Source organism: Salvelinus namaycush, chromosome 9 (assembly GCF_016432855.1).
Source record: "Salvelinus namaycush isolate Seneca chromosome 9, SaNama_1.0, whole genome shotgun sequence".
In the NCBI taxonomy this organism is placed as follows: domain Eukaryota; kingdom Metazoa; phylum Chordata; class Actinopteri; order Salmoniformes; family Salmonidae; genus Salvelinus; species Salvelinus namaycush.
Window position 1 is genome coordinate 38,651,278 of NC_052315.1, and position 18,197 is coordinate 38,669,474.

At 41.9% G+C, this 18,197-nt stretch overlaps 1 protein-coding gene across 1 annotated transcript in view; it reads left to right on the forward strand.

Annotated features, from left to right (window-relative positions):
* Nucleotides 1-18,197, forward strand: part of LOC120054033 (furin-like) — a 171,180-nt gene that overhangs the window by 102,579 nt on the left and 50,404 nt on the right. Inside the window, exons 5-6 of the mRNA XM_039001392.1 lie at nucleotides 1,213-1,341; nucleotides 3,989-4,065. Coding sequence (XP_038857320.1) covers nucleotides 1,213-1,341; nucleotides 3,989-4,065 — 206 coding nt within the window. The remainder of the gene's footprint in view (nucleotides 1-1,212; nucleotides 1,342-3,988; nucleotides 4,066-18,197) is intronic.

Here is an 18,197-nt window from a genome sequence, read left to right on the forward strand (position 1 = left end):
CACAATCCCTACGGTGAAGCATGGGGGTGAAAGCATCATACCGTGGGGATGTTTTTCAGCGGCAGGGACCAGGAAACTAGTCAGGATCAAGGGAAAGATGAATGGAGCAAAGTACAGAGAGATCCTTGATGAAAACCTGCTCCAGAGTGCTTAGGACCTCAGACTGGGGGCGAAGATTCAACTTCCAACAGCACAACGACCCTAAGCACACAGCGCAGGAGTGGCTTCAGGACAAGTATCTGAGTGTCCTTGAGTGGCCCAGCCAGAGCCTGAACTCGATCGAACATCTCTGGAGAGACCTGAAAGTATCTGTGCAGCGACACTCCCCATCCAACCTGACAGAGCTTGAGGGGATCTGCAGAGAAGAATGGGAGAAACTCCCCAAATACAGGTGTGCCAAGCTTGAAGCGTCATACCCAAGAAGAGACTGTAATCGCTGCCAAAGGTGCTTTCTTTAAAGTACTGACTAATGGGTCCAAATACTTATGTAAATGTGATATTTCAGGTTTTTATATTTAATACGTTTGCGTACATTTCTTCAAAAAAACAGTTTTGCTTTGTCACAATGGTGTTTTGTGTAGATTGAGGAGGGGGAAACTATGTAATCCATTCTAGAATAAGGCTGTAACGTAACAAAATGGAAAAAGTGAAATGGTCTGGAAACTTTCCAAATACACTGTACATGCTGTGTTTAATTTTGGAATGTTGACCTGCCTACGTACTGTAGATCGCAAGCCCATAGTTAGTCAATAGGGCTAACTGGTTAGCTAATAGTACTGTTAGCTAGCCAGATGGCCACAAAGAATTGTTAGCTTAGCTACCAATGAATAATTGACATCTATCTTGCATAATATTAGTTTTAAGTCACTTTAGCCTGTTTAACTAGCTGGCTAGCTAGATTATTACGATTCACATATATAACTGATAATTATGAAGTAAAAAGTTTGCTTTGTGTATATCTTGGAAGAAGGTTCAGTGAATGGGGAGCTGAAGTGTGAAGTAATACAGTAGGGGGAGTGAGTCCTTTTCAAATCTATTGTTTTACTCATTCTCCACACTCGTCCTCACAAGAACGTACTCAAGAGAACGTGGTCGGAGAATGCGCTCGGAGCATGAGAGTGTAGAGAACGGTGGTATGCATATTGAGAAACACCCTGTGTCTTTGTGATAGCAATGGCTTCATGAATGCTTGTTCTTCTGTGTTCTCTTCAGTCCAACCCCAGCGAAGCAGACCTAAATGCCAGGGGAGCGTGGTCCCAGGGGTACACTGGGAGAGGAGTGGTGGTCACCATCCTGGATGACGGCATAGAGAAAGACCACCCAGACCTTGCCTCCAACTACGTGAGTACTGCAACCACAACCTGCTCTGTCTCGATAGATGGAAGAAGTACGTGAAGAATCGCCTATTAATTTTTGGGGGGAGCTCATTATTCTTTCTACCTTCTGAAAATACCTCTTATATTTTGTGACAACTGATGCGTCTTCTCCTTCAGTGTCGAACTAAACATGTAACTATCATTGATCTACAAGTCATTTTGCATGCTGAACAACCCCAGACAATATCAGTAGCCTAGTCAAACGGTGCAATGTGCCCAGCTTTGTGGGCTGACAACAAATTTTTCACATCTGATCTTTTACATCTTCAGGGCACTTTCAGCATTCAAATGTGAAAACGGCTTGCACTATATTAGGCTTTATTAGTTGAGTGCCAACCTATGTACAGTGCATTTGGAAAGTATTCAGACCCCTTGACTTTATCCACATTTTGTTACGTTACAGCCGTATTCTAAAATGTATTACATTTTTTAAAAAGTGATGGACTCCAATCAAGTTGTAGAAACATCTTAAGGATGATCAATGGAAACAGGATGCCGCTGAGCTCAATTTCGAGTCTCATAGCAAAGAGTCTGAATACTTATGTGAATGTAATATTTCAGTTTTTTATACATTTGCATACACTTCTAAAAACCAGTTTTTGCTTTGTCATTATGGGGTATTGTGTGTAGATTGATGAGGAGAAAAAAACAGTTAATCCATTTTAGAATAAGGCTGTAATGTAACAAAATGTGGAAGAAGTGGAGTGGTCTCAATACTTTCCAAATGCACTGTAATTTGCAAGGTTATTGTTATCAATGCGCTGGAGACACTCTTATTTGACTTTACCTGCTGAACAGGGCTTACAATAGATTTTATTTTGATTGTCCAGGTTCTCCATCTGCAATGGTTTAGGTAATTTCGCTTTCAACAATCAGTGTATATGGTCATCTTTAGATATAAAGGTGTGAAAATACTTACTTTTTTGGGGGGTATTTGTACTTTACTTTACTATTAATATTTTTAACTACGTTTTACTCCACTACATTCCTAAAGAAAATATGTACTTTTTATTCCCATCAATTTTCCCTAGCACCAAAAAGTACTTGTTACATTTCAAATGTTCAGGCAGGACAGAATTATGGTCCAATTCATGCAGCTATCAATATAATGCATTGTCATCCCTCCTGCCTTTGATCTGGTGGACTCACAAAACACAAATACTGCATTTGCAAATGATATCTAAGTGCTGGAGTGTGCCCCTGTCTGTAAAATACAAACAAACATTTGTGCCATTTGGTTTGCTTAATATAAGGAATTTAATGTATAGCATTTACTTTTTACTTTTACTCAAGAATGACAATTGGGTACTTTTTCCACAGCTGTACTTTAGTACATTTAAAACCAGATACTTTTACTCAAGTAGTATTTTACTGGGTGACTTTTACTTTAACTTGAGTCATTTTCTGTTAAGTATCTGGTTACTTTTACTCAAGTATGACAATTTCATATTTTTTCCACCAGGGTAAAGTTGATAATTTCATAATGAGGACAGAAATCAAGCTCACTTCATAAACCTTCCAAACGGTCAGAATGGGTGAAATCCAAAGTTCTGTTATATATTCATTGGCTATGTCATAACTAATTTGTAAATTATAAATATTGATACATTACTAGCCCCCACAACATCATCTGCAAAAATGACAGGTTAATTTGTGGGTGATGGGTGATTTCAGAACCAAAGTGGAGTGACAAAACATAGGCCACATTGCCTGTCAAATCTGATAGTGGTAGTGGGGTGGTATATGCCTAGTCTCCCTAATGGCTCACCTAAGGTGCCTACATAGTACGTACACCATAGACATACATAATTAACACACACACACCCACACAAGTCAGCTCAGATAGATCCAACTCAGAGGCACAGTTCATGAGCTCCATCAGCAGCAGATTTTCATTTTATTTATGCAACAAATGTTAGTGCATCGAACCGCATGGAACCAAGTCGCATCGATTCGTTCTCTAATAAAATCGAATCGCACTGAATCGTTTACAAATTAAAACTTATCGTTCCTGTATCGTATCGGAGCCTATGTGTCTAGATATATATCAAATCGTCTTGAAAGGGAAAGATGCACATCCCTAATACCTACCTCAAATTACTTTCCAGGAATTGCTTTCGTTTGAGTGCAGCAACAGATGGAGGAAAAGAGACTCTTAAAATCCAATTTATGCTTGATCTGACAATGTGGTCGGAGGCTTCGCATGGAGGGTGTTACGGAATTGCGGAGCCTTCGGAGACATGCAGTGGCCAAATCGAGCTCCGTACCGCATCGCCGTGTGCTTCTCAAATTTTGGAACAATGCGGAGGGCTCTGTATAGCTCCGCATTAACATTATTAGTTCACGGTAGGTGGGGGCGGGAGGTTCTGTAAAAAACAGAAACTCACCGTTGGCTCTGACTTCTGCGGAGGCCGCATTGCAATAAATGTTGTACGGCCAATGCAGACGTCGGATTGACGATGCAGAGCCTTTAAGGCTATTGAGATGCATCCTGAGAGTGGTCACTCTCACTATTACCATATCCTCACTTCCTTAACATGAAAGGAAAGGATACTCTTCAGCCATAGCCCCAGTCTCACATCTCAGACACCTGTTTCCATCTCTGTTCCCAGGACCCTGATGCCAGCTATGATGTTAATGATGGAGACTCTGATCCCCAGCCACGCTACACACAGCGCAACGAGAACAGGTACTGTAATGGGATTTCCCTGCTCTTCCCCACACTCCTAAACTGGACCATACATACAGTACATACAGCCAAATGAGCTATGTCAAAAGTGTGTTAGATTGTGCAAGCTTATTTTGCAGGTTCACTGCATCGTGTAACGCTGTGTTTCTTTCAGAATAGGCCCTCAAGCAAGCCCTTGTCTTTCAGTCTGTCTGCCCTCATTTACAAACAGCAACAGCCCACAGCAGTCAAACAACACTGCTTCTCTGACAGTGTCGTCCATTAATAACTTGAGGGGATTGTTGACTGGTGATTTAATCGTATGAACTACGATACGCCCTGTAACAGTGCTTCTTACAGCCCAGCGTCAGAGACTATCCTAGAGGTTCTTATCTATGTCGTTGTCCCAATATTTATTTTCCCCCAAACCAATTAGGCCAGATTAATCAAATCCAATTGAATTTGTCACATGCTTTGTAAACAACAGGTTTAGACTAGCAGTGAAATGCTTACTAACGGTAACTTGGCTATGTACACAGAGTACCAGTACTGAGTCGATGTGCAGTGCCATCGGAAAGTATTCAGACCCCTTGACTTATTCCACATTTTGTTACAATTCTAAAATTGATTCAATAAAACATTTTCCTCAGCAATCTACACACAATACCCCATACTGTCGAAACAGAAATATCTTATTTACATAAGTATTCAGACCCTTTGCTATGAGACTCGAAATTGAGCTCAGGTGCAACCTGTTTCCATTAAGCATCCTTGATGTTTTTACAACTTGATTGGAGTCCACCTGTGGTATATTCAATTGATTGGACAGGATTAGGAAATGCACAGACCTGTCTATATAAGGTCCCACAGTTGACAGTGCATGTCAGAGTAAAAAACAATCCATGAGGTTGAAGGAATTGTCCGTAGAGCTCCGAGACAGGATTGTGTCAAGGTGTAACGGATGTGAAATGGCTAGCTAGTTAGCGGGTACGCGCTAATAGCGTTTCAATCGGTTACGTCACTTGCTCTGAGACTTGAAGTAGGGTTTCCCCTTGCTCTGCAAGGGCCGCGACTTTTGTGGAGCGATGGGTAACGACGCTTCGTGGGCGACCGTTGTTGATGTGTGCAGAGGGTCCCTGGTTCGCGCCCGTGTCGGGGCGAGGTGACGGTCTAAAGTTATACTGTTACAAAGGCACATATCTGGGGCATGGTACCAAAAAATGTATTCGGCATAGAAGTTACCCAAGAACACAATGGTAGAGTGGCCAGACGGAAGCCACTCCTCAGTAAAATGTGCATGACAGCCTGCTTGGAGTTTGCCAAAAGGCGCCTAAAGGACTCTCCGAACATAACAAACAAGATTCTCTGGTCTGATGAAAGATTGAACTCTTTTGCCTGAATGCCTTCGGGACAAGTCTCTGAATGTCCTTGAGTGGCCCAGCCAGAGCCCGGACTTGAACCCGATCGAACATCTCTGGAGAGACCTGAAAATAGCTGTGCAGCAACACTCTCCATCCAACCTGACAGAGCTTGAGAGGATCTGCAGAGAAGAATGGGAGAAACTCCCCAAATACAGGTGTGCCAAGCTTGTAGCGTCATACCCAAGAAGACTCAAGGCTGTTATCACTCCCAAAAGTGCTTCAACAAAGTACTGCGTAAAGGGTCTGCATTGTGTCCCGCCACCCACCACCCGCCAACCCCTCTTTTACGCTACTGCTACTCTCTGTTCATCATATATGCATAGTCACTTTAACCATATCTACATGTACATGCTACCTCAATCAGCCCGACTAACCGGTGTCTGTATGTAGCCTCGCTACTGTTATTTTTCACTGTCTTTCTATTGTTTTTATTTCTTTACTTACCTATTGTTCACCTAATACCTTTTTTGCACTATTGGTTAGAGCCTGTAAGTAAGCATTTCACTGTAAGGTCTACACCTGTTGTATTCGGCGCACGTGACAAATAAACTTTGATTTGATTTGAATACTTATGTAAACGTGAAATTTAAGTTTTATTTTTTTTACATGGGTTAGCTTTATCATTATGGGGTATTGTGTGTAGATTGACTAATTCTTTTTTTTAAATCAATTTTAGAATAAGGCTGTAACGTAACAAAATGTGGGTCTGAATACTAGTCAATGGGTCTGAATACTTTCCGAATGCTCTGTAGATATGTACATATAGGCAAGGATAAAGTGACTAGGCAACAGGATAGATAAAAAACAGTATCAGCGGTGTATGTGAAGGGTTAGTGCAAAAAGGGTCAACACCGCCACTTCCACCACCACCTCAGAGCTTGAGGAACTTTGTTTGTAGCTAGTACAGTAGTTTATTTGCCCCTGGCTGATACCAGCTCCTCTCTCCCGGCTTTTGGTGATTGAAGTAAAAAAGCGCTGGTCCTAAAGTAAAAGGGGGTTTCCAAATCGCCTCCTCCTCAGCCCCTCACTCCCTCAGCGTGACCCCAGCGTGTGGCTGTGTCTTCTGCCATGGCTCCATCTCCCGTGGATGAGATTAGACACTGAATTCCTCCCGCCTCTGAAACACACAGCAGGATTTGCCACAAATCTCCCCCTTTTATTCTGGAACAAATGCCAGTCTTTTTTATTGTATATATATATATATATATATATATTGTAATTTTACCAACATTTTCTCCCAATTGGTAGTTTCGATCTTGTCTCATCGATGCAACTCCCCAATGGGCTCGGGAGAGGCAAAGGTCGAGACATGCATCCTACGAAACATGACCCGCCAAGCAGAGCTGCTTCTTAACACAGTGCTCGCTTAACACGGAAGCCAGCCCACCAACGTGTCGGAGGAAACACTGTTCGACTGACTACCGAAGTCAGCTTGCAAGCGCCTGGCTCGCCACAAGGAGTCACTAGAGCACGATGAGGCAAGGAAGTCGTGCAACGATTGTGCTTTTTTCGCAAATGCGCTTTTGTTAAATCATCCCCCGTTTGGCGAAGTTGGCTGTCTTTGTTAGGAAGAAATAGTCTTCACACAGTTCGCAACGAGCCAGGCGGCCCAAACTGCTGCATATACCCTGACTCTGTTGCAAGAGAAGTGACACCATTTCCCTAGTTAAAATAAATTAATGTTAGCAGGCAATATTGACTAAATATGCAGGTTTAAAAATATATACTTGTGTATTGATTTTAAGAAAGGCATTGATGTTTATGGTTAGGTACACGTTGGAGCAACGACAGTCCTTTTTCACAAATACGCACCGCATCGATTATATGCAACGCAGGACATGCTAGATAAACTAGTAATATCATCAACCATTTGTAGTTAACCTTTGATTATGATTGACTGATTGTTTGTTTTTTATAAGTTTAATGCTAGCTAGCAACTTACCTTGGCTTCTTACTGCATTCGTGTAACAGGCAGGCTCCTCGTGGAGTGCAATGTAAAGCAGGTGGTTAGAGCGTTGGACTAGTTAACTGTAAGGTTGCAAGATTGAATCCCCGAGCTGACAAGGTAAAAATCTGTCGTTCTACCCCTGAACAAGGCAGTTAACCCACCGTTCCTAGGCCGTCAATGAAAATAAATGTGTTCTTAACTGACTTGCCTAGTTAAATAAAGGTGTAAAAAAAATCGCCAAATAAATCGGCCAAATCGGTGTCCAAAAATACCGAATTCCGATTGTTATGAAAACTTGAAATCGGCCCTAATTAATCGGCCATTCTAAATAATCGGTCGACCTCTAGTATCTACTGTACATATTGAAGTGATTAATAATGGATTGGAATTACCGAAGCATTTAAGTCCACTGTTTTATTCTGCCTCTACAGAAGAGATTCCCTCTTTTCCCCACTGGGAGAAAAGCAAAAGGTTTGCATAGTCAAGGCCAAAGGCTTTCACTTTGACCAGGGACCTTGTTTCCATCGTTGCCTGGAGTAGTACTAGAGTAGCTCTGCCTAGTCCACCCCTGCCCCATGTCTGTTTGAGGCAGGTTCCACTCAGTTCTGCTGACTAGGGAACACAGGACTACTCCTTGGTTGGTTAAGCTTCTCCTTTCCAGATCCGCTGCTGCTGCACAGAAATTCAGAAAGTGCACAGATACAGTTCCCTGAAAAATGATTAGCCCCCTTTCTGATTTTCTGTTTTTGCATATTTTTGACACTGAATGCTATCAGATCTTCAACCAGAACCTAATATTAGATTAAGGGAACCCGAATGAACAAATAACACAACATAGTGATACTTTTTTCTTTTATTTCATAAACAAAGTTATGCAACACCCAATGCCCCCGTGTGAAAAAGTAATTATACCTTTAGCTGCAATGACTGCAACCAAACGCTTCCTGTAGTTGTTGATCAGTCTCTCACATCCCTGTGGAGGAATTTTGGCCCTCTCTTCCATGCAGAATTGCTTTAACTCAGCTACATTGGTGGTTTGTCAAGCATGAACTGATCATTTCAGGTCCTGCCACAACATCTCAATCGGGTTTAGGTCTGGACTTCGACTATAGGCCATTTCTATAGGCCATGCTCCCGAGTGGCGCAGTGGTCTAAGGCACTGCATCTCAGTGCAAGATGTGTCACTACAGTCCCTGGTTCGAATCCAGACTGTATCACATCCGGCTGTGATTGGGAGTCCCATAGGGCGGCGCACAATTGTCCCAGCGTCGTCCGGGTTTGGCCGGGGTAGGCCGTCATTGTAAATAAGAATTTGTTTTTAACTGACTTGCCCAGTTAAATAAAGGTATAATAAAAAATTGTTGCTTTTGGGCCATTCTGGACTTGCTTGTGTGTTTTGGATCATTGTCTTTCTGCATGTTCCATGTGCTCTTCAGCTCACGGATGGATGGCCTGACATTCTCCTTTAGAATTATCTGATACAGAGCAGAATTCATGGTTCCTTCAATGATGGCAAGTCGTCCGTGTCCTGAGGCAGCAAATCATCCCCAAACCATCACACTACCACCACCATGCTTGACCGTTGGTATGAGGTTGTGGAATGCAGTGTTTGGTATTTGCCAGACATAGCAAAGACTGATCAACAACTACAAGAAGTGTTTGGTTGCAGTCATTGCACCACCAGTTATTGTGTGTAAGGGGGAAATTACTTTTTCATACAGGGTCATTAGGTGTGAAAATGACTGCAAAAGTGTAAACATTTTGTTATTCATTCAGGTTCCCTTTATCTAATATTGGGTTTTGGTTAAATATCTCATAATATTCAGTGTCAGAAATATGCAAAAATTGAGAGAATCTGAAACACCTCAAATACTTTATCACGGCACTGTATACACATGGTACCTAAGCAAGCACATGCACACACAGTACAGACACAGTACACTACACACACAGTATACTACACACAGAGTTCGGCTGTTGCTGTCAAGGTAATTATCCAGGACGGAATCAATATCTGACCATGAAATGAGAAGCAAGTGTGTCTCTGTCAATAGCTCTGAGCACTGTGTGTTTGGAGTGAACTGAGAAGAAATTATAGCAGATGAGTACAGTAAATCCCCATAGAGGCGTGCGGCCAGATGCTGAGTAATGCTCTCCGCCTCCCCACAATGGGATTATATGAATATTTTCATGGGGAGAAAAGGGAACAGGAGACTTAAGTCGGAAGCTTACGTCCCCTTCCCCTGCCAAGGCTGGTTCATTTGTATTGGTGACATGCAAGGTTGGGTTTTGAATTTGCATCCATTTAGTAGTTGTTCTGGGTAGATGCTTTGTACTGCAAGTTGGCAGGACTGGCAGGTACTGTTGAAAGGGTTTCAAGCCAGGTGAGGCTCTCACCCGAGCAGGTAATTATTTTGTGCGCCATCATCAGAATGTTTGTCCTCTCTCAGTGCTTTCTCTCCTCCTCTCCTCCATTACAGTGCTGTCAATACTGTGGATTGGAGATTGGAGAGGGTGAGAAGAGCCTGAGATTCTAGTAGGTCCAGGTTTAGTTTATTTGTCACGTGCACGGCATACAGCAGGTGTAAAACAGTTCAGGGAAATGTTTACTTGCTAAGCTTTTTCCCAACAATTCAATATCTAGGTGAGAGGAAATAATATGAAGGAAATAATAAAGTAATAATATAGGTAAAAAATATATTTATATACACTACCGTTCAAAAGTTTGGGGTCACTTAGAAATGTTCTTGTTTTTGAAAGAAAATCAACTTTTTTGTCGATTTTAATATAACATCAAATTGATCAGAAATACAGTGTAGACATTGTTATTGTTGTAAAAAATATATATATTTTTTTATTTCACCTTTATTTAACCAGGTAGGCCAGTTGAGAACAAGTTCTCATTTACATCTGCGACCTGGCCAAGATAAAGCAAAGCAGTGCGACACAAACACAGAGTTACACATGGAATAAACAAACGTCCAGTCAATAACACAATAGAAAAAGTCTATATACAGTGTGTGCAAATGGCATAGGAGGTAAGGCAATAAATAAGACATAATAGCGAAGTAATTACAATTTAACAAATTAACACTGGAGTGATAGATGTGCAGATTATGATGTGCAAGTAGAAATACTGGTGTGCAAAAGAGCAAAAAAGTAAATAAAAACAATATGGGGATGAGGTAGGTAGTTGGATTGGCTATTTACAGATGGGCTGTGTACAGCTGCAGTGATTGGTAAGCTGCTCAGATAGCTGATGCTTAAAGTTAGTGAGGGAGATGTAACTTCAGCGATTTTTGCAATTTGTTCCAGTCATTGGCAGCAGAGAACTGAAAGGAAAGGTGGCCAAATAGGTGTTGGCTTTGGCGATGACCAGTGAGATATACCTGCTGGAGCGCATGCTACGGGTGGGTGGTGTTATGGTGACCAGTGAGCTGAGATAAAGTGGCGCTTTACCTAGCAAAGACTTATAGATGACCTGGCGACGAATATGTAGCGAGGGCAAGCCGATGAGAGCATACATGTCGCAGTGGTGGGTGGTATATGGGGCTTTGGTAGACTCCATCCAGTTTGCTGAGTAGAGTGTTGGAGGCTATTTTGTAAATGACATAGCCGAAGTCGAGGATCGGTAGGATAGTCAGTTTTACGATGGTATGTTTGGCAGCATGAGTGAGTAGAGATGTCCAGAGTAGTGATGCTAGTCGGGCGGGCGGGTGCGGGCAGCGATCAGTTGAAAAGCATCCATTTAGTTTTACTAGCATTTAAGAGCAGTTGGAGGCCACAAAAGGAGTGTTGTATGGCATTGAAGCTCGTTTGGAGGTTTGTTAACACAGTGTCAAAAGAAGGGCCAGATGTATACAGAATGCTGTCGTCTGCGTAGAGGTGGATCAAGGAATCACCCGCAGCAAGAGCGACATCATTGATATATACAGAGAAAAGAGTCGGCCCGAGAATTGAACCCTGTGGTACCCCCATAGAGACTGCCAGAGATCCGAAAAACAGGCCCTCTGATTTCACACACTGAACTCTATCTGAGAAGTAGTTGGTGAACCAGGCGAGGCAGTCATTTGAGAAACCAAGGCTGTTGAGTCTGCCGTTAAGAATACGGTGATTGACAGAGTCGAAAGCCTTGGCCAGGTCAATGAAGACGGCTGCACAGTACTGTCTTTTATCGATGGCGGTTATGATATCGTTTAATACCTTGAGCGTGGCTGAGGTGCACCCGTGACCAGCTCGGAAACCGGATTGTACAGCGTAGAAGGTGCGGTGGGATTCAAAATGGTCAGTGATCTGTTTGTTAACTTGGCTTTCGAAGACTTTAGAAAGGCAGGGCAGGATGGATATAGGTCTGTAACAGTTTGGGTCTAGAGTGTCACCCCCTGTGAAGAGGGGGATGACCGCGGCAGCTTTCCAATCTTTAGGAATCTCGGACAATACGAGAGAGAGGTTGAACAATGGCGGCGGATAATTTTAGAAAGAGAGGGTCCAGATTGTCTAGCCCAGCTGATTTGTACGGGTACAGGTTTTGCAGCTCTTTCAGAACATCTGCTCTCTGGATTTGGGTGAAGGAGAAGCTGGGAGAGGCTTGGGCAAGTTGCTGTGGGGGGTGCGGAGCTGTTGGCCGGGGTTGGGGTAGCCAGGAGGAAAGCATGGCCAGCCGTAGAGAAATGCTTATTGAAATTCTCGATTATCATGGATTTATCAGTGGTGACAGTGTTTCCTAGCCTCAGTACAATGGGCAGCTGGGAGGAGGTACTCTTATTCTATATGGACTTTACAGTGTCCCAAACTTTTTGGAGTTAGAGCTACAGGATGCAAATTTCTGTTTGAAAAAGCTAGCCTTTGCTTTCCTAACTGACTGCGTGTATTGGTTCCTGACTTCCCTGAAAAGTTGCATATCGCGGGGACTATTTGATGCTAGTGCAGTCCGCCAGAGGATGTTTTTGTGCTTGTCGAAGGCAGTCAGGTCTGGAGTGAACCAAGGGCTATATCTGTTCTTAGTTCTACATTTTTTGAAAGGGGCATGCATGTAGCTAGGGGGGGGGGGGGGGGTTCTAATGGTCAATTAGCCTTTTAAAATGATAAACTTGGATTAGCTAACACAACGTGCCATTGGAACACAGGTGTGATGTTTGCTGATAATGGGCCTCTGTACCCCTATGTAGATATTCCATAAAAGAATCTGCCGTTTCCAGCTACAATCGTCATTTACAACATTAACAATGTCTACACTGTATTTCCGATCAATTTGATGTTATTTAAATAGACAAAAAACAAGGACATTTCTAAGTGACCCCAAACCGTTGAACGGTAGAGTATATGAAAGAAGAAAAGGGGAAAAAACACGTGCAAGCTGTGTACAGGTCAGTGCCAGTACCATCATTACAATGTGCAGGTGTACTGGAGTAATTGGGGTAGGTATGTACATGTAAAAAGTGACTGGTACCAGGATAAATACTAATGGTAATAATAATCAATACTAATTAATATAGCAGCAGCGTAAGTGGGTGTGTGAATGTTGATGAGTGTGGGTGTGTGTGTCAGATTGTGAGAATGTGTTGCTAGAAACCTGGGTTAACATAGAGTCAGTGCAGTTAGCTGTTCAGGATTCTTATGGCTTGGGGAAAGAAGCTGTATTGGAGATGTTGGTCCAAAACCCGATGCTCCAGTACCGCTTGCTGAATGGAAGCAGCGAGAACAGTCTATGGTATGGGAGTCTTTGGCAATTTTTCGGGCCTTTCTTTGACATCGCCTGGCATGAATGTCCGGAATGGCTGGGAGCTCGTCTCCAGTGATGCACTGGGCCATACACACCACCCTCTGTAGAGCCTTGCAGTCGAGGGCAGGAAGTCCAGGATCCTTGCAGACGGATGTGTTCAGTCAGAGGGTGCCTAGCTTGGTAACGAGCTGGGAGAGCACTATGGTGTTGAACGCTGAGCTGTAGTCAATGAACAGCATTCTCACATATATTGAGTTTACAAGACATAAAGGACACCTTCGTTAAACCCAGCAGCGTTGCAGTTCTTGACATGAACCGGTGCAACTACTACCATACCCTGTTCAAAGGCACTTATAGTTGAAGTCAGAAGTTTACATACACCTTAGCCAAATACATTTAAACTCAGTTTTTCACAATTCCTGACATTTAATCCTAGTAAAAATCCCCTGTCTTAGGTCAGTTAGGATCACCACTTTATTTTAAGAATGTGAAATGTCAGAATAATAGTAGAGATAATTATTTATTTCAGCTTTTATTTATTTCATCACATTCCCAGGGGGTCAGAAGTTTACATACACTCAATTAGTATTTGGTAGCATTGCCTTTTAAATTGTTTGACTTGGGTCAAACGTTTTGGGTAGCCTTCCACAAGCTTCCCACAATAAGTTGGGTGAATTTTGGTCCATTCCTCCTGACAGAGCTGGTGTAGCTGAGTCAGGTTTGTAGTTCTCCTTGCTCGCACTCGCTTTTTCATTTCTGCCCACAAATTTTCTATGGGATTGAGGTCAGGGCTTTGTGATGGCCACTCCAATACCTTGACTTTGTTGTCCTTAAGCCATTTTGCCACAACTTTGGAAGTATGCTTGGGGTCATTGTCCATTTGGAAGACCCATTTGCGATCAAGCTTTAACTTCCTGACTGTCTTGAGATGTTGCTTCAATATATCCACATCATTTTCCATCCTCATGATACCATCTATTTTGTGAAGTTCACCAGTCCCTCCTGCAGCAAAGCACCCCCACAACATGATGCCGCCACCGCCGTTCTTCACGGTTGGGATGGTGTTCTTCGGCTTCCAAGCCTCCCCATTTTTTCTCTAAACATAATGATGGTCATTATGGCCAAACAGTTCTATTTTTGTTTCATCAGACCAGAGGGCATTTCTCCAAAAAGTACGATCTTTGTCCCCGTGGGCAGTTGCAAACCGTAGTCTGGCTTTTTTATGGCGGTTTTGGAGCAGTGGCTTCTTCCTTGCTGAGCGGCCTTTCAGGTTATGTCGATATAGGACTAATTTTACTATGGACAGAGATACTTTTATACCTGTTTCCTCCAGCATCTTCACAAGGTCCTTTGCTGTTGTTCTGGTATTGATTTGCACTTTTCACACAAAGTACGTTCATCTCTAGAAGACAGAACGAGTCTCCTTCCTGAGCGGTATGACTTCTGCGTGGTCCCATGGTGTTTATACTTGCGTACTATTGTTTGTACAGATGAACGTGGTACCTTCAGGCATTTGGAAATTACTCCCAAGGATAAACCAGACTTGTGGAGGTCTCCAATTTTTTTCTGAGGTCTTGGCTGATTTCTTTTGATTTTCCCATGATGTCAAGCAAAGAGGCACTGAGTTTGAAGGTAGGCCTTGAAATACATCCACAAGTACACTCAAATGATGTCAATTAGCATATCAGATGCTTCTAAAGCCATGAAATCATTTTCTGGAATTTTCTAAGCTGTTTAAAGGCACAGTCAACTTAGTGTATGTAAACTTCTGACCCACTGAATTGTGTAAGTGAAATAATCTGTCTGTAAATAATTGTTGGAAAAATGACTTATGTCATGCACAAAGTAGATGTCCTAACCAACTTGCCAAAACAATAGTTTGTTAACAAGAAATGTGTGGAGTGGTTGAAAAACGAGTTAATGACTCCAACCTAAGTGTATGTAAACTTCTGACTTCAACTGTAAATATTTTTGTCTTGCCCATTTACCCTCTGAATGGCACACATGCAAAATCCATGTCTCAATTGTCTGTAAGCTTAAACATCCTTCTTTAACCTTTTCCCTACACTGATTGAAGTGGATTTAACAAGTGACATCAGTAAGGGATCATAGCTTTCACCTGGATTCTCCTGGTCAGTCTATGTCATGGAAAGAGCAGGTGTCCTTAATGTTTTGTACACTCAGTGTAGGTATTCCACTTGTAGGGGTGTGCTGATCTCGTCATACTCGTATTCGTAATCGTATCCATTTCATCACACTTGATACTCGTAATTGGATTTACTTGTATTAGGCTCTAATTCTCAGAGTAAAAAACTCAACGGTCACTGAAAGCTTAATCAAGTTTAATTCTTCCCAGAGGGTCAATACAGCTGCATTCAGACAAAGACAATTTCACACAAGCACTGATATTTAACCGTTCCTCATAGGCTGAGTCTCCTCCACATCTGTACAAACATTGTTCTTTACTGCTAGGCAGGACACTTGTGACACAGGCCTTAAACTTTTATTTCTCCCTTAAGGTGACCTGACCTGACCTCAACCCCGCTCCATCACTAATCCATAGCTCTCTCCCTTTATCAATGCCTGCCACATGTAATCGCTTCCCTGCACTCAATCCATTCCAAGCTTAATTGCACACACTATATACCTTCCTCCTATAAACATTAACTTCTGGTGTAGACCCTCTAAACCTCAGCACTCCCTCATTGACATGACTAAGTATATTTCATATTCTCAGAACCCAACACTCGTGATCGGAAAACCCGGAAGTGCGTTTTAAATGCCTGCAAAGCCTATACCTCAAGTGTGCATTACTGCGCTATCAGTCAAAGTGCATCTCAGAGCACATCGTTATGTTCCTTCGCTCATTCACACACATTCTTCAAATGTAAACGACCCCAACAGATTAAAAAAAACACATGATTTACTTGCTTAGTCCTATGCAACTATCAATGAAATAGGCTAATAGGCTACTACTGCCTGCATTCATTCCAGACACATATTTAGATTAGACTAATTCGCTTGCCCCATATATTGTTTCAAAATAAATATATGCAATCAAAATAAACAATTTACATTTGTAATTGTATTTTCTAATGATCTGTCACTCTGTAAACATGCCTGGGCAAGAAGTAATAATAGCAAGCAAGCATGGGCTTGAATCATGACATAACGACAGACGTTGTCGGCAAGGGAATAATTATACGGACAACAAAGTAGGCCTATTAAACAGTGCCAAGTAGACAGACAAAAACAACCATATGGCCTCAGCAAAGTCGACAGGAAATAACTACATGGAACAAAAATATAAACGCAACATATAAAGTCCCATGTTTCATGAGCTGAAATAAAAAATCCCATGAATTTTCCATACGCACAAAAAGCTTATTTCTCTAAAATGTGGGTCACAAATGTGTTTACGTCTTAGTGAGCATGTCTCCTTTGCCAAGATAATCCATCCACCTGACAGGTGTGGCATATCAGGAAGCGGATTAATTTAAACAGCATGATCCGCTCAAACAAGCAAGTATAGTGTAGAGCAGGGTGGCAGGATTTCTCTAACTGGATCCTGGGATCCCCCTGGATGCACGTTTTGGTTTTTGCCCTAACACTATACAGCTGATTTAAAGTAATCAAAGCTTGATGATGAGTTGGTTATTTGAATCAGCTTTGTAGTGCTAAGGCAAAAACCAAAACATGCCCCCTAGGGGGGCCAGGATCGAGTTTGGGAAGCCCTGCTCTACACTATACTTGCTTATTTTATCACATGAACTATTCGAATTTTAGCAACCAGGAAATCGTGGAGTGATTTCTGCATATTGCACCTTTTAACTTTCATATCAATGAGAAATAAAATAAAAATTAAATTAAAAAAAGGTAAAATTACTGGAAACACTGTTTAAAATTACACAGCCATATTTCCATGTTACAGCGCTTGTTTACGGAAGACGGAGGCGACCACCTGTTCTAATTAGCTAGATAGCATCTCCAAACACCTGATAGTAAGTTGCTCAGGATAAGTGCATCTGCTAAATTACTAAAATGTCAAATGTAAGGGAAGAAGGATGCCAGAAAAATGTTGCAACTGAAAAACACTGTAGGCTGCAACTGATTAAACCGGTTAAAACAATGCACAGAAAGTGTTTTTTTTGCTTTTGTGAAATTATTTTGATGTGATATGAAAGTCACTTTATGTTTCTACAATACGATTCACAATTAGATGGAGTATTTGGTTGTTTTGGGTGCCAGAGCCAGTTTCCCTCTGAACATAACCTATAAGGTCCTTGGACGTTAAAGGAGTAGGCTCGCCTACACTCCTTAACAGTACATTCTTGGGCTAACTGGACACTAAACAATGATTATAAATGTATACCACACAACACAAATAAAACTTTGCCATTCAATGTATTATCTGGGTGACTATTTTAGCTACAGTTAACGGTAATTATGCAAACAGGCGATATGCAAAAAATGTACTTCTGTACTTGCATATGAAGCAGCATACTGCATATCTTCTGTAACAAACTGGAGTTGGATGATGCTGTTTCACTCAAAGACTGAGTGAAGCAGATATCTCCTTCAGAACTCTCTTTAAATACAGTTGCTTTGCATGACCCCGCCCCTCCCTTTTCTCAACTGACTTGAGTTCCAGTCACTCCTATACAGTGGTGATTTTAGCATGCAAATTTTGGTGGGGCAAAAAAATATAAATGTTTTTGATGAATACCATCAAAGCCACTACACAACACTCAAGAATACATTAATTGCACTATAACAGTGACAAACAGTTAGGGCGTAGATAAAGCTGTCCAAACAGCAGAGTCCCAACAGCAGTCCCAACACCTTACCACTGCTACACCTGGCTATCAGCAGAGCCTTGTCTGGCAGAGAAACAGTTAATTTTAAAAAACAAAGCTGATATGGCTGACTTGCTTAATAAACAAATGTGTTTTCTACTGACAATTGAGATGTACAAACTATGGCATAAGGGGACGACAAGCGGATAAGAGGCAATCCGTAATTTAGATTAAGACGTTAATGAGCGAGCTAAAACGGATGTAGT